At 34.0% G+C, this 26,014-nt stretch overlaps 3 protein-coding genes across 3 annotated transcripts; 1 reads left to right on the top strand and 2 right to left on the bottom strand.

Moving 5' to 3' along the window:
• The first annotated feature begins 1,522 nt into the window (after positions 1-1,522).
• On the top strand, positions 1,523-3,852 carry LOC120212701 (probable fructokinase-4). The gene is made up of 4 exons (XM_039210922.1): positions 1,523-2,007; positions 2,940-3,272; positions 3,349-3,465; positions 3,574-3,852. The coding sequence occupies exons 1-4, from the start codon at positions 1,600-1,602 to the stop codon at positions 3,700-3,702; spliced, it is 987 nt and encodes a 328-aa protein (XP_039066853.1). The 5' UTR covers positions 1,523-1,599; the 3' UTR covers positions 3,703-3,852.
• Positions 3,853-5,260: 1,408 nt separating this feature from the next.
• On the bottom strand, positions 5,261-8,149 carry LOC120212702. The gene is made up of 6 exons (XM_039210923.1): positions 8,088-8,149; positions 7,363-7,508; positions 7,024-7,259; positions 6,299-6,409; positions 5,778-5,822; positions 5,261-5,426 (listed from the first exon to the last, which is right to left on the bottom strand). Exons 2-5 carry the CDS (start codon positions 7,480-7,482, stop codon positions 5,819-5,821), a joined length of 471 nt encoding a protein of 156 aa, XP_039066854.1. The 5' UTR covers positions 7,483-7,508; positions 8,088-8,149; the 3' UTR covers positions 5,261-5,426; positions 5,778-5,818.
• A 3,497-nt stretch (positions 8,150-11,646) lies between these two features.
• LOC120212773 (acetolactate synthase 3, chloroplastic-like) lies at positions 11,647-16,692 on the bottom strand. The gene is made up of 3 exons (XM_039210966.1): positions 16,466-16,692; positions 16,229-16,392; positions 11,647-13,923 (listed from the first exon to the last, which is right to left on the bottom strand). The coding sequence occupies exons 1-3, from the start codon at positions 16,690-16,692 to the stop codon at positions 11,873-11,875; spliced, it is 2,442 nt and encodes an 813-aa protein (XP_039066897.1). The 3' UTR covers positions 11,647-11,872.
• Between the last annotated feature and the right edge of the window lie 9,322 nt (positions 16,693-26,014).

Below are 26,014 nucleotides of genomic sequence, written 5' to 3'. Positions count from 1 at the left end.
CCCAAATTCTGTGCTCCCAAACGAATAGAGTTCTTCTGATTTCGATTGACCATATCCATTCTTCATTTCGAACACGGCCAAACTCCGTGACTTTACCACTTTTGTTAATTGTCATCCAAAAGGTTCTCGGGAACGATGACTTTAGCGAAGGAACCTCAGTCCAACAGTCGTTCTAAAAGTCGATGAGGTTTTCGTCCCCCAGCACCCATCTTAAATTACCTATAAAATGGTCATCATCCTTGTTCAACGGGGATGAAATATTCCTCCAAACCCACAAGGACTTTCTCGAATTAACGACGCAACCCGTATTTAGCTACTAAAACCTTACATCAGCAAGACCCAATCTACCATGATCCTTCGGCTTGCACACATTACCCCATTTGATCCAATGTATCGATTTACCTTCTCGTAAGGCCCACAAAAAAATTGAACGTTAAACTATTTAGCTTTACCGTCACAGCTACAGTTATTTGGAGTATTGAGAGGTAGTAAACCGAAAGGTTGTTCAGGACCGACTTAATCAAGGTGATCCGGTCTCCGAAAGAAAATAATTTACCTTTCCAATCATCTAGTCCAGTTTGGTATTTTTCAATGTCAGGTTGCCACATCTCAGTAGAGTTCCTCACCTGACCCAGCAGCAGCTCGAGATACTTTGTTGGGAACCTATCCCACGTAGAATTGATTAGAGACAAAAAATGACAATAAAAAAATAAATAAAGAAATTGTAGCAGTAATCAATTTATTAGTTGAGTTCTCAATTCTATCTGTGATAAATCATTGCAAAATCAATTTCCTTTATTTTTAAATTAAGATTTTTAAGTTTTACTTCTTGCTTATATTATTATAAAGAATATGTTGTGTAATCTTTTTAAAAATTTATTCCCGTTCAAATTGTTGTCCTATGTAAATTCTGTGGGTATGTTTTGTTTTGTAATCCAACTCTGCGCCGTGATATTTGATCTAAAATTTATACTTACTATTAGCAAATACTCTTAAAAATAGAATTTGGTCGTATAATTAATATTTTTAATTCATTCAGATTAGTAATATGGATTATACAAACAAATATACAAATTATTTGGAGAACAAATAAGATATTTGATTCCAATAAAAAATAAGTGAAAACCTAAATAACAACCACTTAATTTAAGGTTAAAGAACAATAAGAAATAAATAAAATAAAAAATATGATAAAAGCCTTAATCAAAATTATTATTCAATCGATTTTTACCCTTTTTAAACTGTAAATTAGATGGTTGTACAACAAATAAAATACAGAACAACCCTAAAAAATGGTCAAAAAATGATATCTGTTTTTATCAGTAAATAATAATCCGAAATCAAAACAGAAACAGCGGGCGCACTCTACCGAAATATCCCAAAAAGAACACAGTTCCTAAAGTTTTAAAAATGAAGAATATATTAATAATTATAATTATAGTAAAAATCAAATTCCTGTTTTTTCTATTCCTATATAATAGACATCGGTCTTTCCTTCATCTGTTCAGTCTTCTGTGATACTGTATTCTCAAGTTCTAGTTTCTTTCCTTAGGAAATAAAACGGTCGCCTTTGTTTGTTTTTTCTTTGTTTTCGACGTCATGGCACCAAACGGGGTCGTTTCCGACAACACTTCCATCGTGAGCTTCGGCGAGATGCTGATCGACTTCGTCCCCACCGTCTCTGGCGTTTCTTTAGCTGAGGCTCCAGGTTTCCTCAAAGCCCCCGGTGGCGCCCCAGCCAACGTCGCGATCGCCGTCTCAAGACTAGGCGGCAAAGCGTCCTTCGTCGGGAAACTTGGCGACGATGAGTTTGGTCACATGCTTGCCGATATTCTCAAGCAAAACGGAGTCTCCGGTGACGGGATCTTGTTCGACGAAGGCGCTAGAACCGCTCTGGCGTTCGTAACTCTACGCGCCGATGGAGAGCGTGAGTTCATGTTCTACAGAAATCCTAGCGCCGACATGCTGTTGAAACCGGAGGAATTGAATCTTGATCTCATCAGATCCGTAAGTGACATTATCATCATTTTTTCCCTGAACTCTGCAAATATCTTAATCTCCATTCTTTAACTACAATCTTGACTTAAAGAACCAAAAATAGAACACTGATTCACACGCGCCATAATCGAGAGTAGAGTTTCAAATAAACTGACGTGTTAGCCATATAGCCTATATTATTATGGTTCCATAAGTCTTTACGGGACCCACCCTGAGTATCTAGGTTCAAAACTACGGGATTTGATATTAGTACCTGTCGGTGAGGTTACCGCCGACTTAACAGTATGGTTTCCCTTTATTATTATTTATTTATTGGAATGTAATCTGATTCTGAAAATATGATTTACTTTCCCGTCTAATGTGACCTAACTTTGTAATAGGGATGGATGTAAAATTTTGCCGTGTCCTGTGGGTTTTCTATAAATGAAATTAATTGCAAATTTAACTTTTTAGGCCACTGTTAATCCATATTGTTCGGTCACGTGGGTTTATATGATTGTCTCCACGATGGGTCCAGTCAGCAACGTCCGTTTAATCCCCACTTTATCACGTGAGTTCACGTGTTTGGTTTGGCCGTATTATTATTATTAAATAAGTACTCCTATTAGAATATTTTTTAATTATTGATAATTTCAAGCTTGAATCATTTAATGGTGGTCGCACCAATCTTTTAATTTTATATTTTTTTAATAATAATTAGTATTCATCGTTGATGATGACATTATGGAAGTGAAGGAATGCATAAATCAATTTCCATACATTTGAGTATATGTTTGGTGAGAAGTTGTATTAGCCCGCGTGATTTTTCGTTATTTGTTAGCTTATGGATTAAATGATTAACCTACCTACATAACAACACTGCATGAATCATCGTTTTAATTGCAAATTTTCTCAAAGTTAATTATTTTGAAGGACTCGGGTGTATTGTTTTGGGTGTGCAGGCCGAAGTGTTCCATTACGGATCAATAAGTTTGATCGTGGAGCCATGCAGATCGGCTCACTTGAAGGCAATGGAAGTGGCGAAAGAATCGGGAGCGTTGCTCTCATATGATCCAAACCTTCGGCTGCCGCTCTGGCCTTCAGCCGATGAGGCAAGGAAACATATATTGTCCATCTGGGATAAGGCTGATATAATCAAGGTCAGCGATGTCGAGCTAGAGTTCTTGACCGGTAGCGACAAAATCGACGACGAAACCGCTATGAAGCTTTGGCGCCCCAACTTGACACTGCTCCTGGTCACCCTGGGTGAAAAGGGTAGCAGATATTATACCAAGGTGTGTTAATTTCATCCCTTAGCTGTAGGGGTTGGTGATGCCTGTATTTGTATTAAAAAGTGGTTTTTATGGTCAGAATTTCCATGGGGCAGTGGATGCTTTCCATGTGAATACGGTGGATACGACTGGGGCTGGGGACTCCTTCGTTGGTGCTTTGCTGTGCAAGATTGTACAAGACCCAACCATACTTGAGGTGACCCGTTTTTTACATGTTTACTTCCTTGAGATGCTAAACAAGTATTTTACCCTTTTTTATATATTATTTTTTATTCTAAATGTTTTGTTTTTTTTAAAAATGCAGAATGAATCAAAATTGAGGGAGGTACTAAAATTCGCGAATGCATGCGGGGCAATAACGACAACGAAAAAGGGTGCGATCCCCGCCCTTCCATCTGAAGCCGAAGTGCTTGCCTTGATCAACGGTGCTTAGGATTATCATTTGCTGCACATCTTCTTTTTCAGGATTTTCCAAGTTCTTTCTCTTTTCTTTTCTTTTTATGTGCCTGTCATTTTCAAGGGAAGTGGGAATAGGAGTAAAACAACTTTTTTGCTTTTTAGAAATAAAAAGGTTATTATAACATATTTCAAACTATTACACAGTTATAAGCCGGGCAAAACTTTCGAGATAATATTATGGAAAAAATTAATTCACAAAATAAAGCATTCCCAAAATTAATTGCTCAAATAGGGTGAAATCTACAGTGTTGGCCGTAGGTCGTCATGCCTTCCGGGCGACCTACTAGGTCGTCATGTATTCTCGGTGAGCTACAAGAGATTGCATGTGTCATGCACGTTCCAACACGCTGGGCATCTGAGGTCATCCGACCGAGGCCATCCGAACGAGTTATGCGAGGGCATCCGAGGGCAACCGAGCGAGCTATGCGAGGAAATCCGAGGGAAGCCGTGTGAGGGTAAGTAGCCCGGAGTGCATGACGACCTACAAGGTCGCCCGGAGGGCATGGCGACCTACAAAGTCGCCCGGAGGGCATGGCGACCTATGTGTTGGGACGTGCATGTGCCATGCAACACGTTCATTCTCTCTGTTTGAGCAAGGGTAGGTAGCCCGGAGTGCATGGCGACCTACGGTCAACACTGTGGATTTCACCCTATTTGAGCAATTAATCTTGGGAGTGTATTAGCTCGTGAATTAATTTCTTTCAGAACATTATCTCGAAAGTTTTGCCTACAAGCCCACTGAAATTTTAATTACATAATATACATATTTATTATTATTATTATTAAATAATTAAAGTTTTAAAAAAACCTTTAAATCAAAATATTGAAAGATAAAGATCCATTAACTAATCAAGGATGATTATGTTATCTCATTTTGATTAAATTTGAATTCTGATATTTATCTTAGAAATATTATCTAGAATGTTATTGTCTTATTTGAAATAATAGTATTTGGTTCGTGGAATATTAAATCGTCTAATAGTTAATTTTATAAGATTATCTTATTTTTTTAATAATTTAAAATCTAACATAAAATATTTATATGAAAAATTCATATAAATATTTTTGCTACCGTTTTTTTTCAGAGCTGAAACTCATTTTAAATCCAAACTATTAACGAGTTAGTTTTACTCATTTTGCTGGACAAATTTGAATCAAATTAGATCCGATTTAAAAATCAAATTTATTGGTACTTTTAAAATTAGAATTTTTAGGTTAAGTGTCATTTGATCAAACGATTTACGTGTATATTTGTCCGAGCTTTAGGGCTAATAGTGAAGCTCTGAATATTTTTCTCCATTGCACAAGATCTTAGGCTATAACCCTAATTAAGGAAGATGTAAAATGAAAGTACTCATTAATTCCATGAACCACGTACCTTCAAACATTACCTAGTCCTACCCGGTCTATCAATATTCAATCCCAATAAGAAATACTGAATGGGGACCTGCCGGAACTAGGGTTTAATAGGGGCTATGCGGAATGTAACGGGGACCTGCCGGAACTAGGGTTTGATTGGCATTAGTGTGAACCGTTTTCTATAATGCAATTGCTTGTGGGTAGCATTCGGTGCCCTCCATTTCCAAGGAGCTCCAAGTATGTTTGCATCTTGCCCTTTTCAACTGCAACCGAGCCAAAAATGACTCCGCCCATGGCTCATTGCTCCCTCTCATGCTCAGTTCATAGGGCACTGAAAAACTGAAACAGATTTCCACAGAAACACATGGATATCATGATGTAGTCTTGAATATAAAATACATCAGGAAACAAAAGGAAATACAAGCCGGTGTCATTGAAGGGGCAACTGAGGATGTAGCTTCAGAAGAATTTCCGGTCAATAAAAGTTTATAATTGAGTAATTTTGATGTATGATATCCAAGCATTTAACTATAACCGTTCAAACTTTCTGAACTGGAGGTCACTATGTTAACTATAGCAAGCTTGTAACTCTCCAAACCTTACACCACCTCGAGGTGGCACAGGAAAAAGTAGCGGTCCCTCTCCTCTCACTCTCTTGAAACTCTAAACAAGTTACTACGAGGAACTTACCTCATCAGTTCCTCCAGGTGTGGTTCTTTATTGGACGTACTTTACCTGAAATAAATCAAAATTTTGACATGAATAAACTATGAACTTTATGTTGATTATAAAATAGAATTATACACATATATATATAGGCCGGGGGGGGGGGGGGCAGTGTGACCCTAACCTACATATCATGCATTTTAACAGATACATTCAGATATTGAGGATCATGTTTCCTCGAATCTGATTCCTCGATATCCTATTAGTTACTACACTTTTTTCTCTTGAATTGTCACTGAAATTTGTATTTGATTTCATGCATTTCTTTGTATGCTTTGGGATTCGAACTTTCGGGACTGGATCAACCTTCTTACTTCACACTGTGAAAAGGCAATTTCCAGAAGACATAGCTAGGAGACTTTACTGATAAACAACCAAATTCCAGCATGTACTCAGCCGTAATTGGTCATTGTTCGAGGGATTGGTGAACCTTCATTTTTATATTGAAGTTAAACAATCCAAAGACAAGAAATGAAAAAACATAACTTGATACCAAAATTTTGTAGATACGAAGAAATTTGGTGGAAAGGTTACATATAGCATCTCCAATATGGTCCTTGCTAAACAAGTACACTACTGGATAACCTAGAAGCCATCTGCACCAGAATAGAATCCCAAGTAGTATGATGAGAATAAACATATATGGTACCATAAATATAGAAACCACCTGAAGCAAATCGACACGGTTTTCATAAAATTATAAAGTCTGCTGGTTAATAATATGTCTTTTTTTAGTAGAAATATATTGGCAAGTTGCTTATGTAAGAACTTAGAATCAGAGAAAATTGCCTGAGCCAGATAGTGCCACCAACTCCTAACTGTAGACAATCCAATTTGGACCACATTTAGATGGCTATAATAAAGAATCGTGTACTTGAAGAAATTACAGATAGAGTTATCGGTTTCCTATATGTTACCTTAACTCATCATTTTTCTTGAAATGCCTGTACTCAACATCTGCATCTGGCATATATACATATATGTGTATAGGAATATGATCCTACAAGGATACTTGAAAAATATGGAAAAACTAGGGGAAAAAACGAGCATACCCGTATCGGACACATTTATATCCTACAACTCACTCCTGGGTCAAGTAACATAGATTTTTCTCTAAGGATGCATGTGTTTTAACACAGTATGTGTTGGCATATAAGATATGATATATCATAGGTATAATTGATACATGTAAATAATGTGTTATGATTACCCATTTATAGTAGGCACGGTGACTTCAGTGTCATGCATGCAGCTACTAAGATCCTTAAGTAAAGAAGACTGAGAATCGATTGGCTCACTTAAGGATTTGGAATCCGCTTGGAGTTCTGTCCTGTCAGGTGGCAAGAGATCATTTCTCGCTCCTTCAAGAGGAAAATACAAGGAGAATAATTTCTGAATTGACATAAGCTGCATCCCTAGTAAATTTTTGTCGTCTAGAGTTATCATCTGAAACAAAAATGTGAAGTTCTCCATTCAGAAGGTAAAGATGAATATTTTAGACAAGACGTTACAAATTTACCGAAAGTAAATGCACACGGGACGGTTCTACCTTGGGAGGATCCTGGTCTAGATCCACAAATAGAAGTTCCACTTCTGAACTCAAGCTTGAACTCACATACTTGGCCATTTCTTTTACGTGTATCAGATATATCATATATTCTATAACCATTACTCTTAGCTGTTCAAATATAAGTGCTGCCAGAACAAAATCATAGTCAGAGATAGTATTAAACCCATAAGCGATAACCTTTCAACAAGCATAGTTAAAGTTACAAACAAAACTATCGGTCGATGCAACAACTGTGTAGGCCTGCAGGGCATCTAACATGAAACTTCTGATTGTTTTGGCAATACATGGGAAAACATAGCCAAACACCACAATTCCTTCTGATTGTTGCTTTTGCATCAATGCAACAACATAAATCAAAACCATGGTTTATCAAAATCGAACAAAGTGTTTTAACACACATTGAATCTAATCGATTCATGTAAAAGTAAAATCAAGCATTGCTCTCCATATACCAATATCTGATACTTAACTCCACTCTTAGGAAAATAAAATGTCTAAACTTGATTTTGCAAAAATAAAAATCATCCATGCTTTTCAGCAACTCTAAAATTTGAACTTTAGCTTATTTCAATCTTCGCTCATTGAGAAAACAAAATACTCAAAAAGAAAACAGAGCTAAAAATAAAAGTAAAAATAATTAAAAAAATTCCCAGAAATAGAAAAATTGGTAGAAGGCCAGCAATTAAAGAAAAGGAAGAAAGGACCTATTTGGAGTCGGCGCTTAGAATGAGATTTAAGACGCCATTTGATGTGAGAAAGAGAGGCGTCCAACACCTTCAAAAAAAAAAATTAAATTAGAGGATTCATATATTGACCCAAACTTATATCATTTTAGACAGTGAGACTGAGAACAGATTCAAACGGTGCCGTTTGGAACAATAGATCCACAAACCGACCCTGACTTGATTCACCCAGCATATGATGTGTGTTTTTTGCTAAAATTATTTATTTAGTTCTTATTAATCATATCAATATTCAATTTAATCCTTAAATTCATAATTTAGATTTTAGATGCTATTTTGGCCATTAACATTCTTTCAATTTGATCAATTCAGTCCCTTAAATTATTATGACAAAAGGGTAACTTTTGCCTCATGTAGTAAACTTAATTTATCACTTTTGTCCATATCGTATTTTTGCACCAATTTAACCATCGAAGTTGCTCAATTGCATCATTATATACTCTACCCATAACTTAAAACCTTAAATTATAAACTATAAACCCTAACCATAACCTCATAACCTCTAAACCATGAACTTTAACTTGGGGTTTATAACTTAGGATTTTAAGTTAGAAATAAGATATAAAATGATGCAATCAAATAATTTTGAGGGCTTTAGAACTTCTCAAATGCATATGGAGTGGGAGCTGGATTGTCCAATGCATGCATGCATCATGCATAGAAGTAATATTCCATAAAAGATCGACAAAGATAGTTGTTACCCCTGTAAACTCTCAGACCCCGCGAACCTCCATACGTGCGCACCTCTAGATACGCGAATACAAGATCTGTGCAAACTCTCAAACACAAATCGTCAGTGACTATCACGTGTCGAATCCAGGTGAGCAAACCCCTAGCATAATCATTATAAATCATGTGTTGATACACATAGTCTTCTAGTTTAAGCCATTACTCTCTAAGATGTTCAATCAATATCAATGACATGACAACTTTTGATTAACATTAAAGATATTATGAATAATCGTACGATTGAGGGTAGACAAAGAGAATAAGGGATTATTGTTTAGGATGTTCAATCAATATCAATGACAAGACTACTCATGATTAATACAACGATCCAAGACATTATAAATAGTCATGCGACATAGAGTAGATAAAGAGACTTGGGACCACTAAAATCAGACCAACATTATTGGAATCACCTTTCTACTGTTATTTGTGATTGTTGATCATTTTATCAGTTGACAATAATGTAGCAGGGAATTCTATGACAACATGAAATGGCAAGAGATCAATCTGGTGTTTACCTCTAGGGGGTTTGAAATGTTTAAGCAATGTTTCATTGGCAAGAACCATCATGTGTTGTTTTTGTACTCTTAACATTAGCTTAGAAATTTGTTACACGCTAGGATGGGGAATGCTCCTTATACCACCAAGGCACAGTAATTAGATATTCAATGAGGTCCTCATGTTTATTTAAGTGTGTATTCTAATAAATTTTTATTTAGTAATAATATTTGTTAGAGTTTGACTTGAATCCGATTCAAGTCAAATCAACGAAGATACAAAATTAAGAAAAAATGAAAAAAAAAACATAGTTTGATTAGAAGTAGTAAGTCTATTTTATTTTTTATTGATTAATAATAATAAAAGTTGTTTACGATGATTTCTCTTGTATTTTCTTATGTTTGTTTAGTGTAAGTTCTTTTTTTTTTGTCTGTAATTTTTTTCGAAAGAGTTCCTGTACATAAATTATTGATAAATATTTTGTTGTGATTATTATATTTACTGTTATCTTCTAACATTATTTACAAGATTAAGATTTCAATTTGATGGTTCTTATCTACCCAATATATTGTTTATTAATATTTTCTACCGAAATATAATTATAATTTTGTCAAATTCAGCAAATGGTTTTTAAGGAGTGGTAGTTGGAAGGCAAAGAAGGCATAGCCAAACAAGTGAGCTTTAATGACATTATATATATATATGAGAAAATAATCCAGTGACCAAAAATCCTAGATAATATACGATTTTGACCAATTTTTTTTGGATTTACGAAAATGACCAACAAAATCGCAATGCGATCTCTAATTCGCATTGCGATCTCCACTATCGCAAATTCGCGTTGCATTTCGCGTTGCGATAGTTGAAAATCGCGTTGCGATTTTCCATTTCGCATTGCGATAGTTGAAAATCGCGTTGCGATTTTCCATTTCGCGTTGCGATAGTTGAAAATCGCGTTGCACTTTTCCATTTCGCGTTGCGATAGTTGAAAATCGTGTTGCGATTTTCCATTTTGCGTTGCGATAGTTGAAAATCGCGTTGCGATAGTTGAAAATCGCGTTGCGATTTTCCATTTCGCGTTGCGATAGTCTACAGTTGTCGTTGCGATTTTCTAAATTCGTTGCGATAGTCTACAATTGGCGTTGCAATTTTTCAAATTCGTTGTGATAGTAAAAAAAAAGATTTTGTTTCTTAAGAATTTTCTCTAAAAAGATAGTATTCGCGCGGACGTGTCGAAGACACGACCGACCACGACCACGACCACGACCACGACCATGACCCGAGACGAGACGAGACGAGACGAGACGAGACGAGACGGCGGCGGCGGCGGCGGCGCGCGAGAGTCCCCCTTGTTCTCTATCACTCAACAAGGAAGTGGGAAAGCCAACCCTTAAACACCATTCCCAATAGTGTTTCCAATACTATGTGGGATTAAGCATTACCAACACTTGTTTCCAATACAATGTGATTATTCAGGAAACAATTAACAATCATGCACCTTAAAACAACTGAATCAGCAACTAATTGCATTAGTATTATACAATTAAATATGTCATAATTAAAAGTCAATCTACAATTAATCGTGATTATTGCAATTTTAAGCAAAACATTCAAAAATAATATCACTATTTAAGGCTCAATCCCACATAGTATTGAGAAAAAGTGTTGGTAATGCTCAAATCCCACATAGTATTGGAAACACTATTGGAATGGTATTTAAGGCTTGACTTTCCCACTTTCTTGTTGAGTGATAGAGAACAAGGAGGACTCTCGCGCGCCGCCGTCGTGGTCGTGGTAATACGTGTCTTCGACACGTCCGCGCGGATACTATCTTTTTAGAGAAAATTCTTAAGAAACAAAATCTTTTTTTTAACTATCACAATGAATTTTCGCAACGAATTTGGAAAATCGCAACAACAACTGTAGACTATCGTAACGGATTTGGAAAATCGCAACGACAATTGTAGACTATCACAACGCGAAATGAAAAATCGCAACGCGATTTTCAACTATCGCAACGCGAAATGGAAAATCGCAACGCGAATTTGCGATAGTGGAGATCGCAATGCGAATTAGAGATCGCATTGCGATTTTGTTGGTCATTTTCGCAAATTCAAAAAAGTTGGTCAAAATCATATATTATCTGGGATTTTTGGTCACTGAAGTTATTTTCTTGAATGAATTGCTGATAGATCCTTTGTTTGTTAGAATATCTTCTTTTTCCAGTTTCAATCACCACATACAGTGTCGTTTCTAGTTTAATATTCATGTCACTGTATTTTTAAGGGCAGCCTTGAAAACACAAAACTTCAGATTCTTCCATTATATGACATTATTTGACTAGAACACATACAACACTCCCACAAACAAAAAACTACTTGATAGTTTTTTAAAACATAGTAGTTTTTTAAAACATAGAAAAAACTACTTATGGGAACACATACAAGTTTATGTTCCAGAAAACTGCCAGGACTCAGTAACTGAACCTCATATTACAAAGATTGCGATGCTCACTGACATCAGTACTGTGTTCTTCCATCGCCCTCGGTGATCACGTCTTTGAAAGCGCCTCCGCTGGGGATCATAGGCAGGACATGCTCTTGATGTGGGACAATCACATCCAACAGGTAAGGTCCAGGAGTGTCCAACATTTTCTGAATTGCTGCCTTGAGATCTTCTTTCTTCGTCACCCGGGCTGCTGGTATTCCGCATGCTTCGGCAAATTTCAACATGTTCGGGAATATCTCTGACTCGTTGGAGGGATCTCCCAGGTATGTATGAGCCCTGTTTGCCTTGTAAAATCGGTCCTCCCATTGAACTACCATGCCCAAATGCTGATTATTCAACAATAATATCTTGACAGGAAGATTTTCCACTCGGATAGTTGCCAACTCTTGCACGTTCATGATGAAACTTCCATCACCATCGATGTCTACAACAACTGCATCCGGGTTTGCAACAGCAGCTCCGATGGCAGCAGGCAATCCAAAACCCATAGCCCCCAATCCACCTGATGTTAACCATTGACGAGGCTTCCTGTACTTGTAAAACTGAGCAGCCCACATTTGATGCTGACCGACACCTGTACTTACAATCGCATTCCCTCCGGTTAATTCATCAAGAACCTGAATTGCATATTGAGGCGGAATAGCTTCACCAAAGGTCTTGTAACTCAACGGGAATTCCACCTTCTGCTTGTTTAACTCCTGCCTCCAATCTGAATAATCAAGATTCAGATTTGCACCCTTGTTCTCCAGTATCTTATTAATCCCCTGCAATGCCAATTTCACATCGGAACACACCGACACATGAGGCTGCTTATTCTTCCCAATCTCAGCCGAATCAATATCGATATGCACAATCTTGGCCCGACTAGCAAAGGCCTCAAGTTTTCCAGTCACCCTATCATCAAATCTTACACCAAAAGCTAGCAACAAATCACTCTTATCCACAGCATAATTAGCATACACGGTTCCATGCATTCCAAGCATTTGTAATGACAACTCATCCGAAATCGGAAACACCCCAAGACCCATCAAAGTACTTGCAACAGGTATCCCTGTAAGCTCAACAAACCTCTTCAACTCTTCACTGGAGTTCAAACACCCACCACCGACGTATAAAACCGGCCTTTTAGATTCGGAAACCAGCCTCACAATCTGTTCCAAATGAGACTCATTGGGAGCCTTGGGCAACCTAGACATATATCCCGACAACCTAGGAGGCTGGTTCCATTTAGGAACAGCAAGCTGCTGTTGTATATCCTTAGGTACATCAATCAAAACAGGTCCAGGCCTTCCCGAGGTAGCTAAAAAGAAAGCCTCACTAACAATCCTAGGAATATCATCCACATCAAGAACAAGATAATTGTGTTTCGTAATAGACCTCGTTACCTCGACAATCGGAGTTTCCTGGAAAGCATCGGTACCGATCATCCGACGAGGGACTTGGCCGGTGATCGCCACGAGAGGAATGCTATCGAGCATTGCATCGGCGAGACCACTCACCAAGTTGGTTGCCCCAGGGCCGGACGTTGCAATGCAAACACCGGGAACGCCGGAGGAGCGCGCATAGCCCTCGGCGGCGAAGACCCCTCCTTGTTCGTGTCGCGGAAGGACATTTCGGATAATTTTGGACCGGGTTAAAGCCTGGTGGATCTCCATCGAAGCTCCACCCGGGTAGGCGAACACGTCCTTAACGCCTTCGCGTTCAAGTGCTTCCACGAGGATATCAGCGCCTTTCCGGGGCTCACCGTCCGCATAACGGGAAACGAAATCATGGGAAGGAGCGGTTTTTTGGGTAACAGCGGCGGAGGCGGATCTGGGATTGGAACTAGCATGAGAAAGGGAGCAGGAAAAGTCGGTGTAACGGTGATGGGTGGGGTTTTGAGGGGATGTGGAGAAAGGGAGAGTGGATAAGGAAATCGGTATCGGAGATTTGAAGGAGGAAGTTAACGAGGAAAGCTTAGCGAAAGTGGCGGCCGCCATTCTTGATGAGAGGTTTGTGGCGATGCGTTTCTTTGGTGCTTGTGGCGAGCGAGAGAGGAATGCAAAATTGTGATTGAGCTTCCCTTTTAAGTTTGGATTTTATTGTAAGAAGGACAAACAAAAACAAATATAGATAAATTGAGGTTTAGTACCTAAATTATTAATTTTAATTTATTTTAATATTTAATGTTTTATTTTTTTTAAAATTATACCTAAAGTTTAGTTTTTATTTTATTTTAGTACCTTTAAAATTTAACATTATGTTTTGGAATTTTTTTTTGAAAGTTTAGGTACTAAAATGGACTAAAACTGATAATTTAGAAACTGAATGAGTAAAGTTTTTAACGATAGAGTACTAAAATGAAACAAAAATTAAATATTAGGTATAATTTTGAAAAAAAATAAAAATTTAGATACTAAAACAAATCAAAATTGATAGTTTAAGTACTAAATGTATTTTTAATTTATAAGCTCCAAAAAAATATTTGGCTTTTATTTATTTATAAGCTTAATATAAAATAAAAATATAAATTATATCATTTTCTTATTTGTGTGTTTAATTTATTTTTAGTCAATCTAAATGTTTAACATTACAAACGTTATCAATTTAAGTGTTTCGATCATAATAACCCTTAAAATTTTCGTTAAGTAACATATGTCGTATCCTAATAATTTTTGAAAATTTTAATTTTTAAAAATACATTAAAATCAAATTATTATTACTAAAAAATATTTTTTAAAATCTCCCAACTAGAAGATGATCTTGAATAATTTCTTCTCAAATTATTATAAGATTTTCTAACGGTTATTATAGTCGAGACATTTCAAATAATAACATAGACATTTAGATTAACTGAAAAATAATTTAGATATATAAATTAAAATATAATATAGTTTAAACACTTAATTTTTAACCTTAGCCAGATTACCCTTTTACACCCTGCACTTTTCATTGGAGTAGTGTAGTGTTGTTTATGGTTAGAAGATTTGATAATAAATTTTGGATAAATTATTTATTTGGTCATTTATTTATTTTTATATTTTATTTTAATCATTTAATTTTTTTAGAATTATATTTAATATTATATTTTTTCTGTTTTGATTAATCGTAGTTGAATTTGATTAGACTTAAAAAAATAGTGATAGGTTAGAGTCTAGTACGGAGGATATATGTGTAATCAACCTATATTTTTCTAAAATTTTTGTTGCAACTCTTACTTGGGTTCAGCGGGAAGAACAAAGAAAAAAAAACAAACAATTTACTAAACACATACTAATGTCATTATCACTAACATTGTTAATGAAATTTGTGTTCCACACATCAATTTAAAATCGCTTACATTTTAAAATTTATAAAAATTTGAAACAGATGTTAAAATGCTCGCATTTCAAAATGATGCTTACATTTTAAAATTTTAAAATTTCATCCTCGAACAGAAGTAATCTGCCAAAGTTGTACAAAGAGTTTATCGAGACACATAATAAAAAAAACGCAAGGCGTCTCAATGATAAAAAGGAATATTATTTTTTGTAGAAATCTTGGATTCAAACAGTTATATTTATAATGTGTGTTGTCAATTAATTAATCAAATTATGAATATATATTATCTTATAAACGCCATAGACTATTGAAAAAGCACGCCATCCACTTGTGGTAGAGGGAACCATTGGCATTATATGGAATATAGATGTATTGTTTCAGCTATGGAATAACTCAAAAGGTTGCTTAAGTAAGACACAGCGAAACCCCATTCGCTATAGTTTTCCTATGGGATTTAAAGGTAGTGAACAATGTTTGAGTTGCCAATGAAAATCAAATTATCAGGTACAAGAGAAAAAGGTATTTGCAAAATTTACCTGCACCCCATTTGTTGCAGCAGTGGAACATAAGGGAGGCAACCGGTGACAGAAAGAGTAGCCGCCTATGATGTTGGAAAATAAAATATATGAATTCTCACAAAATAAAAAATGAGAGAAAAGACAATTGAATAATTTTTATAATAAGGGTTTCTCTTTATTTTTCACACATTGCAATGTGCATTACAATACGTATATAGGACTTACATTCATCATAACTTAAACTCAAATTTAATATTAATAACTCTCCTATTTAATGAAATGAGTTTATGAATTCAACTAAACTCACAAGTTTAATTAATTAACCTGGCATATTTAATTCTTTAATAAAAAACAAGTTTAATTCCTAACATCCCTTAAACTTGATTTTGACCAACTCCTAACAATCTCCGGAACTTGCAGAATACATCATACTTCAGGCTTGGTGAAAATATATGCAACATGATCAAAAGAACTTACGGTAATCTAGATGCACTTATTTCTTTTCAAGACATTCACAAATAAAGTGATATCGTGTGTCTATGTGTTTACTTCGATCATGAAATATTGGATTCGTTGCAAGAGTTAGAGCAGACTTGTTATCAATCAAAATCTTTGTAGCATTTTCTTGTGGGAGTTGAATTTCAATCAACAATCTTTGTAGCCAAATAGCATGACAAGCACAAGACATAACATCAACATACTCCGCTTCACAACTAGAAAGTGCCACAATTGATTGGTTCTTAGAACTCCATGAGACAATTGTATCTCCCATAAAAAAATACATACCAACTAGTGCATTTTCTATCATATTTATCTCCTCCAAAATCACTATCACAGTATTCCATAAACTCAAATGTATTTGAAAATCCATAAAACAAGTCATAATTGAGAGTACATTTGAGATACCGAAGAATTCTTTTTGCTGCCGTTAGATGAGAAGATGAAGGATTTTCCATGAAACGACAAACAAGTCCAACAAAAAGAATATCAGTCTTGTAGAAGTTAGATACCATAAGCTCCCCATGCGACTTTTGTACATCGCATGATCTACTTTATTTTCTTCATCAAATTTTGAAAGCTTCACTCCACATTCTATCGGGGTGTTAACAGGCTTACACCCAAGCATGTTAAACTTCTCAAGTACTTTCTTGCAATAGTTTTCTTGAGAAACAAAAATTCCAGTACTGGTATGCTTCACCTCGAGGCCCAAATAATAAGACATGAGCACTAAATCAGTCATTTCAAATTCTTTTAACATATTCCTTTTGAAATCTTCAATCATTGTTGGGTTGCTCCCTAAGAAAATGAGATCATCTACGTAGAGACAAATAAGCAAAATATCATGTTCATGGATTTTAACATAAAGTGCATACTCATGATTTTAAATCCATTATCTTGAAAATATTTGTCAACTCTACTATTCCAAGCTCTTGGTGCTTGCTTTAGGCCATATAAATCCTTATTCAACTTCAAGACCTTCTCTTCTTGTCCTTCAATTACAAAACCTTCTGGTTTTTCAACATAAATTTTTTTCTTTAAGGAAACTGTTCAAAAAAGCTGATTTATATCAAGTTGATGAATTTTCCATTTGTTTTGTGTAGCAATAGAAATTACTAATTTGATTGTTTCCATACGAGCAACATGAGCAAATACGTCATCATAATCTACACCTTGCTTCTGTGTGTAGCCTTTTGCAACATGAGCAAATACCTCTCCACTTTTCCATTGATAATTTTTTGTTTGTTTTAAATATTCACTTTACACTGATGGGTTTATGACCTTCAGCTAAGGTAGATAACTTTCAAGTCTCATTCTTCTTGATAACATCAATTTCTTCATTCATAGCATGTATCCATTTCTCATATTTTATAGATTCTTTAAAAATTAATGGTTCATTGTTTGCAAATAAACAAAAAAGTGAATGATTATTATTATTTTCTAAATAATAATCCTTGTACCTTTATGGAAATCTCCTCTCCCTTGTTGATCTTCGAACAACTGGAGTTTCTTCTCCTTCATTTGTATCTAGTACAATATTCTTTATTAAATCTTGTGTAGAAGGTGGTGGTGGTGGTGGTGGTGGTTGATCATCTATCTCATCATCTTCAGTGTCAAAATACGAAAAAAAGTCATACAATTCTTCTTTTCAGACATTCCAGTCCCAAGTTCTTTGTTCATCAAACTCTACATCTCTGCTGGTAATCACTTTTCTTTGTATCCGGTTGAAACAACTTATATCATTTTGAATTTGAGTCATAGCCAATAAATAATCATCTCATAATTCTGTTAAAAATCTTGGATCTCTCTTGTTCAGCAATCTGAGCATATGTAATACTCTCAAAGACTCGTAAATGTGAAACATTAGGCTTCTTTTCGCTCCAAGCTTCTTGAGGTGTTTTATCATTCAAACTCTTGGTAGGACATCTGTTAGAAAGATAAACTGCACAAAAAACAATTTTTGCCCAATATACATTAGACATTTGTTTACTTTTTAACATACTTTTAACCATATTGAGATTTGTTCTATTCTTCCTTTCTTCAATACTATTTTGTTGTGGAGATCTAGCAACTGCTAAAGGACGATGAATTTCATGGTTCTTGCAAAACACATTGAACTTTTTTGATGTGAATTCACCTAATCTATCAGTTCTCAAAGCTTTGATCATATAACTACTTTGATTTTCCACCATTATTTTAAAGCTTTTAAATTCATCAAAAGCTTCAGATTTTTTTAAAGAAAATATACACATGAATTCCTGCTAAAATCATCAGTAAAAAGTAAGAAATAATTAATTTTACCAAAAGAGGATGGTCTTATGGGTCCACATAAAATCTGCATGAATAAGTTAGAGTGGCATCGTTACTCTAGAAAATGATTGCTTTGGAAAGTTATTCCTTGCATGCTTGCCAAGGACACAAGCTTCATAAAGTTGCTCCAAATATTTGATGAGGGGAAGACCTTTGACTCTCTTTTTTTCTATAAGAGACTTAAGACCACTAAAATTCAAATTCACATATCTCATATTCCATAGGCAAGAAGAATCTTCCACACAAGCCTTTAAACACTTGGTTGTGTCAATTTTTAGATTTAACAAGAACATTCTGTTTCTTGTCATAGCAACTTTTGCAATAGGCCTGACATTTTTCGTCAATTAGAGTAAGACTGTGATTTTTCATTTGAATCTCATAGCCTTTTTCTAAGAGCTGTCCCAAACTTAAAATATTACATTTTAATTTTGGAACATAATATATGTCTATGATAAGTTTCTGGTCACCAGTTTCTAGGGAAATTAAGATAATACCTTTGTCTTTGATTTCAATCTTGGAAGAATCTCCAAATGTGATTTCACCATAATACTCTTTTAATGTTATAAATTTTTTTTCTTATCACCATATATATAATTACTAGCACCAGTATCAAGGTACCAATAACCACCATCTTGGTCATCCCTTTTCATATCTAACAATAGCGTAGCCTCATCGGTGTCTTCTTTTGTCTCCATCAGGTTTACCTTTTCTCTTGTTTCTTCATTTCTCTCTCAACATTCTGAAGCATAGTGACCAAATTTCTAACAATTATTACTTTGTACATTGGATTTTTCATACCTTTTATTCTCATAATTTCCTCTTCCATGTCCACGTCCACGGCCTCTTGATGATTATTAGTTTTTTTCATTATTCTTGAATAAATTCTGACCACGCCTTGTTCCTTGTCCACGTCCTTTACTTCGTCCACGTCCTCTTCTAGGGCCTTTTAGACTAGTCGCACATTTTTCACTTGTTTATCCCTTAGACTGAAGGGACAACTTCACTTGCAATACTTTCCCTATATAGTTGGTCTTACTTCTATTCAACCTCTTCTCATGAGTTTGTAGTGAACCACTTAATTATTCAATGGACATAATTTCTAGGCCTTTAGATTCTTCAATACCAACAACAATGTGCTCAAATTTTAGATTTAAATATCGAAGAATCTTTTCAATTACTCGAATCTCGAGCATTTCTTCTCTATTCCTCTTTAATTGGTTAACAACAACTTGTACTCTAGAAAAAATAATCAAATATGGTCTTCGATTCATTCATGCGAAGTGCTTCAAATTCACTTCGTAATGTCTAGAGATGAATCTTATTCACTTTCTCTGCTCCCTTAAAGGACTTCAAAAGAATATATCACGCTTCCTTTAAGGTTGTTGCACTTGCCAACTTTTCAAAGGTTAATTTATCTAAACATTGATGGATTATCGAAAGAGCATGTTGATCTTTCTTTTGATTCTTTTCTAGAATATCATTTTGACCTTTTATTCAATGTTGTTTCATCTTCAGGTAAGTCATACTCGCTAGAAACAATATCCCAAGAACCTTGTGATCCGATAATTACTTTCACATAGATAGACCAACTATCGTAGTTTCTGTCGTAAAAAACGGATAATGAAATAGAAGTGAACGTTTCTCCATAATCTAGCTCTGATGCCATTTTTTGGAAAATAAAAGATACAAATTCTCACAAAATAAGAAATGAGAGAAAAGGAAATTGAATAACTTTTATAAGAATGGTTTCTCTTTATTTTCCACACATTTCAGTGTGCCTTACAATACATACATATAGGACTTACATTCATCATAACTTAAACTCAAATTTAATATTAACAACTTTCATATTTAATGAAGTGGGTTTATGAACTCAACTAAACTCACAAGTTTAATTAATTACACTGACACGTTTAATTCTTTTAAAAAAACAAGTTTAATTTCTAACATATAATTCCTAAATAGCTGCCAAGTCATGCCACTGAGTGCTCTTCAACAGTAAGTTCTTGACCGTCGTTAAGACGATATAGAAGCTCCGTAGGTCGAGGCAATTTAACTTTGAAAGGTGTTGGAATTGTTGAATATGAAATTCAGAAGTGTCCCCTCTAAGTGTATCGCCCCAAATCCAACCTTTACTCAATGTCGAATTCGCAAGTGTCACATTCAATCACTGAAGTAAATCGAGACTTCTTGACTTTGAAACACATGATTTACTCAAATTTTTAAAACAATTTATAATAAACATGAAAAACACAAAATTTATAAAATTAGAACTCATTTGTTTAGAAATCAAATACAAAATAAAATAATATAAAACCTATTTGTAATACAAAATAATAAAAGACAATTCATAACCCTACGTGCCATTCAAGTCATCTCCATTGTACTATATTACTTTCACTGAGACTTTTCTAACGATATCATTGTCTCAGATCCATAAATCCTACAACCTAACAATAAAAGTAATTCAAAGAATTAGCTAACTGTTAGAACTAAATCATAATAAATATGAAATTAACTAAGATCTAGTCATGCCAAATCATCAAGAATAAAATAAATACTAGATATGGAAGTATACCTGAATTAATTGATAGGTTGAAATCCTTGAATCTTTCTTTGGTTGTGATTTTCCAAGAAGATAGAGTTCCCTTAAGTATAAACTCTATGATAAAGATAAGAATAAATACGAGATTATCTATTTTTTGGGGATCATAACCCCTTTATATAGTTGATTTAAGAATCAATTATTGTCTATACTATATAGCTGATTTAAAAATCAATTATTGTCTATATTATATAGCTGATTTAAGAATAAGTTATTGTCGATATTTATAACGCTCCCCTCATCGAATTATAAATACAACTTTAATAGTAACTACACTTTTATTTCCATGACAATTCTAATATCTTATGACTTTATAACATAATTGGCCACTTAATTTATGTCATATAAATATGTGTCCATAATCATGGATTTTAATCCAACATTCTCCCGATTGGGCAACATATTTTCCTGGTAAATTTATAACCTTATAAGGTCAAAATTTGTTATCATGTAATATGTATTCTATAATAATCTCGTTCATCAACTGTATCCATCTAGGATCAAAGCGGCCTTTGTCATATCTATCATGACTAGACCCATCAATGGCCACGAATACAAACATAGTCAAATGACATAGATCAGTCAAGGAACATAGCATGCAAATTACATGCAATGTGAACCACACATGTTTATTTCCAGGTGACACTCTTTAAACATTAGTGAGATCAAATTTTACAAAAACCAAAGTGGATAAACCAAAAAAATTTATTTATGCAGAAAATAAATTTAAAAATAAATATCCTTAAACTAAGTTATGTTTATAATAAACGAGCATTAGAAATACAAACTCCCACTAAATTAAATATCCTTAAATGATGTTACATCTACATGAGTAGTTTGCTCATGAAAGACCTTGGGTGACTGTTCTTTAGTGAGCGTGCAGTTAAGTTTATACTAACATGCCCTATAAACACATAATCACTCTAAATTTTCTTTAATAACTAGAAACATAATGTCTATGTGCTTATACTTAAGATGTTTCTGTTATATATGGAAAAAATGACTACAACTTAGTTGTCATAAAAGAACTCAAGTGGTCTTCTTATCAATCCATAATTAGCATTTCATGTGACAAAATTTTGCATTCATATTCCAATAAGTCGAAGTCCATAAACTTGATGATCTCTTACTTACTAGACCTCCAATATGTGAGCATGTAACATTTTTGTTCTTAAATATATTGTATGAATCAATTTGGCTGCTATCCACCAAATTCATAAGAAACCTTTTACATTTTCTTAGTTTCAAAATCATCCTTAGGGCACTGATCAAGACTAAACTTGGTTCCTATAGCAATAAGGAGTATTATTTGGTTTACTCCCACTGAACTTATAATATATACAATTATCAACCAAATTCATCTCAAAACCAAACAAGATAATCACTTGGTGACATTTGTTATACAATTAACAGGAGTAATACTTGAGCTTATAAATGGATTTCCTTAATTTGCATTTTTTTAATTTTGTATCATTAATATAATTTTCTAATTACACCGTATAAAATATTTCATCAATGTTACCATTGAGAAACACAAATTTGAAATCCAAATTATGTAAATCAAAATCAAATATTAGCAACAAGAATCATAATTATCATGAAAGAGCCTTCCAATGAAACCAAAGAGAAAGTATCTACAAAATTAATGCATCATTTCTAAGTATATCTTTTATATACAAGACACATCTTATACTTGTCAACATCACCATTTGCATCTATCTTGTTTATAAATACTCATTTATAACCAATTAACTTTGCACCTTCAGATAATGGGAATATAAGTCCTCAAACTTTATTATCTTGTATAAACTTATACTATTCTTACTTGACATTAATCCATTTTTTAGAGTCATAACTTTTATGACATGACAAAAGTTGATTAGATCATCTTTCATCATTCTAGTGTCATCCTTATTTATTGTACAAACATAATAATCTAAAATAATAATTCTCTCATAAAGTGAATCTTCCTAGTGACACTTGTTCTTTGAGATTGTTGAGTTTGATCTTCCGTAACAATTTCTTTTCGTAACTGGAGAATTGTTCAAAATAATCTTATTGAGATTCTAGGCTCACTTCTTGATTAACAACATGTATGAACAAATGATATTATCAAAAGTGATGATAGGAATTGAGTTATAATTCAATTTCTTCTCAAAATTAATTCCTTAAACCTTATTTCTCCCTCCAAACTCAACATCCAAAAAGATAGTGTTATAGATCTCACCTTAAAAATTATTTATAATTACGAGGTAATAAAACTTATAACCCTTGGACCGCTCAAAATAACCAAAGTAGTTGCTTACTATTTTAGAAATTAATTCTGTTGAATTAAGATTTTGATATAACAATAATTTGTAAAATTGATTTTGGACTTAATTGAATTGATCAAGACTTTATAAAAAATAATTCAATGTCCAAATTTACTTGAAAAATATGTTTTTTAAATGTTTTTCAACTTATTCGAACCTTTTTAAAAACATACTCGATCGTTTTTGTGCTTTAAAGTTAAGTTTCCAAGCTTTTCTGGCTCAAAGGATTGATCCCTTAGAAAATGAATTGATCCCTTTGACCAAAGGATCGATCCCTTGGATTCTAGTAGGTTTGGGATCGACCCCTATACAAAAAGGATCAATCCATCAAGTAAAAGGATCGTTTCCTTCCTTTAAAAGATCGATCTCTTTCTTACAACGGTCGAATTATTTGAAAAAAGAATTGATCCCTTTCAAAAAAAGGGTTGATCCCTTGTGCATTAAATGTTTTTTGTTATATGTAACGGCTATAATGATCCCCACCGGCTCCAAACGGCTAGAACTAATGGAGAAGGTGTAAATTGAAGTCAAAGCTTCCCAAGGTCAATAAGAAACATATTGAACCAACCTACCAACATCAAAGTTTTATTTTGTGCTTATTTTTTCAAAATTCTTTATTGTAATCACACTTGTGAGCTAAATTGTTTATTTTGTTCAAGTGTGTATTGGGTGAATGCTTAAATTGTGCAAACATATTTGTCTTGTGAGGTTTTCTCTTTGTTTACTTCATTTGTATTTACTCTTTGAGAGAGTGTGTATTTAAGGTTTTGGGGTATAAACCTTGAAGTGTTTGTAAGGTTACACATTATCCTTGAAGGTAAGCAAATCTAGTGGATTTGAGAAATTCTTAGTGTGGATGCTAAGGTAGTGGATGTAGACTTTGTTTGTGAAAGAAGAACCACTCTAAATCGGTGTACAAAAACTTTATTTTTCGATTGGTTCCACCAAATTCTTAAAAAAGCCAATTCACCCCTCTTGGCGTTATTCTGTTGATCGATATAGCTAACAAATTTCTCCTCATATGTCCCAAGTTAACTTAAAAGAGAACAACCCTTTGTAACATATTGTTGTCTCTTTTAAGTTGGACTTTTTTTTGCCCTTATCTTTATATGCACTTCTCAATTGAGTACTTTTGGACTTATTATACTTCAACTTTTCTTCATCTTTCACACAATGAGAAATGAGGTTATTTAGAGTTCATTTCTCCCTTTGAGTTGATTAAACTTTATAGGAAACGATATTGAAATCACAAGAACAAGTAATTCTTCAGAAAAACTCGATCTTAAGTGTCTTAAGTCTTGAAACATTATGAAACATATCCATAATGTACTCCCTCACAGTTCCTTAACCCATATACCTTATAGACATCAAAGAAGTAATATTTGATGTCATTTAAACCTTATTGTTTTTGGAAAAATATTTCTCAATTTCGTCAAGGAAACCATTAGTCTTAGTAATATTTTCAGATTATATGCCCTTAAGGGGCGTTTGGTTGGCGTTATATTAGATTACCAGAAGAATGAAATGTCATTCCCTCGTTTGGTTGACAAGCATTCCCAACCTCCAGTAATCCTTTATTCCCAACAGTGGTATTTTGGGGGTATATTACCGAGAATATGATTACCCCATTCCCTTAGGTATTGTTGGATTACCGGCGTTTTGGACCAAAATGCCCTTAAATTTTTTTAGATTACAAATTTATCCTTAAACTATTTTAGATTTACAAAAAAACTCCATAATTAGAATTTTATATGAAGTTCAGGGGTTAAAATAAAATTTTATTCTTTTATCAAACCTATTTATCTTTTTAATTTTGTAAAACAATTATATAAATTTTATGAATTTAAATTTTTTAAAGAAAATATATAAATTAATTATAGTATAATTCAACTTGTTAAAAAATATATAATAAGGACAATTTGATAAAATATACATTCCTGCTAAACGAACCAAACACAAAATACAACATTCCAGTAATCTTATTCCCGCCGATAATCTTATTCCCACTGGTAATCTTACATTTCGTGAACCAAACACACCCTAAAGGATTCTAAAATGTTGAGCTTCATGACCACTAGACTTATGCAATTTAAATAAATTTCACCTCTCAAAATCTCTTATACCAATTAAGAATGTTATCCCCCATGGAAGGTGGAAATTGTGCTTTCCTTAACACAAAGTCTATGTTCATACAGTCAAAACCTTATGTAAGTGTTTTTTTTTCCATTTCTTCATATTCACTTTTCTAAGTGCATTTTTCCATAGAGCATATATTGTGGAAGCAATAAATAAATAAATAATTTGAATATATAACAAAATATAAATAAATCTGAATCTCACATCTTAAGTAAACAAATAAATTCAAAATTATGGATAATTCTCATCACATGATATCAAGCACTACATCAGGTCTTTGGATAATAATATTAACAATAAACGATACTCTTATTGTAGTAATCAAACATTGACAATAAGTTATGTCGAACAAAAGACTAATATTTAGACTAATGTAATGCTCATATAAAATAAATACCTTATAATTGTCACATGATATTACCAAAGATGTAGCTTGAAATTCGACCAAATATTAACTTTCCTTCCGGCCAATTA

Source organism: Hibiscus syriacus, unplaced genomic scaffold, assembly GCF_006381635.1.
Source record: "Hibiscus syriacus cultivar Baekdansim isolate YM2019G1 unplaced genomic scaffold, ASM638163v2 tig00110015_pilon, whole genome shotgun sequence".
NCBI lineage: Eukaryota > Viridiplantae > Streptophyta > Magnoliopsida > Malvales > Malvaceae > Hibiscus > Hibiscus syriacus.
Note: the sequence above shows the minus strand (reverse complement) of the source record. Positions and strands in the feature narration are given on the sequence as shown.

Excerpts from the sequence above, each read along its gene's own strand:
- LOC120212701 (XM_039210922.1), top strand. The coding sequence starts at position 1,600 with ATGGCACCAAACGGGGTCGTTTCCGACAACACTTCCATCGTGAGCTTC. Across the intron at positions 3,273-3,348 it reads GTAGCAGATATTATACCAAG|AATTTCCATGGGGCAGTGGA; the intron begins GTGTGTTAATTT and ends TTTTATGGTCAG. Across the intron at positions 3,466-3,573 it reads AAGACCCAACCATACTTGAG|AATGAATCAAAATTGAGGGA; the intron begins GTGACCCGTTTT and ends TTAAAAATGCAG.
- LOC120212773 (XM_039210966.1), bottom strand. The coding sequence starts at position 16,692 with ATGGTATCTAACTTCTACAAGACTGATATTCTTTTTGTTGGACTTGTT. Across the intron at positions 16,393-16,465 it reads GATAGAAAATGCACTAGTTG|TTGTGAAGCGGAGTATGTTG; the intron begins GTATGTATTTTT and ends GGCACTTTCTAG. Across the intron at positions 13,924-16,228 it reads TCCAATATTTCATGATCGAA|GGAAGCTCAATCACAATTTT; the intron begins GTAAACACATAG and ends CAAACTTAAAAG.
- LOC120212702 (XM_039210923.1), bottom strand. The coding sequence starts at position 7,482 with ATGGTTATAGAATATATGATATATCTGATACACGTAAAAGAAATGGCC. Across the intron at positions 7,260-7,362 it reads TAGACCAGGATCCTCCCAAG|ATGATAACTCTAGACGACAA; the intron begins GTAGAACCGTCC and ends TTTTTGTTTCAG. Across the intron at positions 6,410-7,023 it reads ACCGTGCCTACTATAAATGG|ATGGCTTCTAGGTTATCCAG; the intron begins GTAATCATAACA and ends ATTCTGGTGCAG.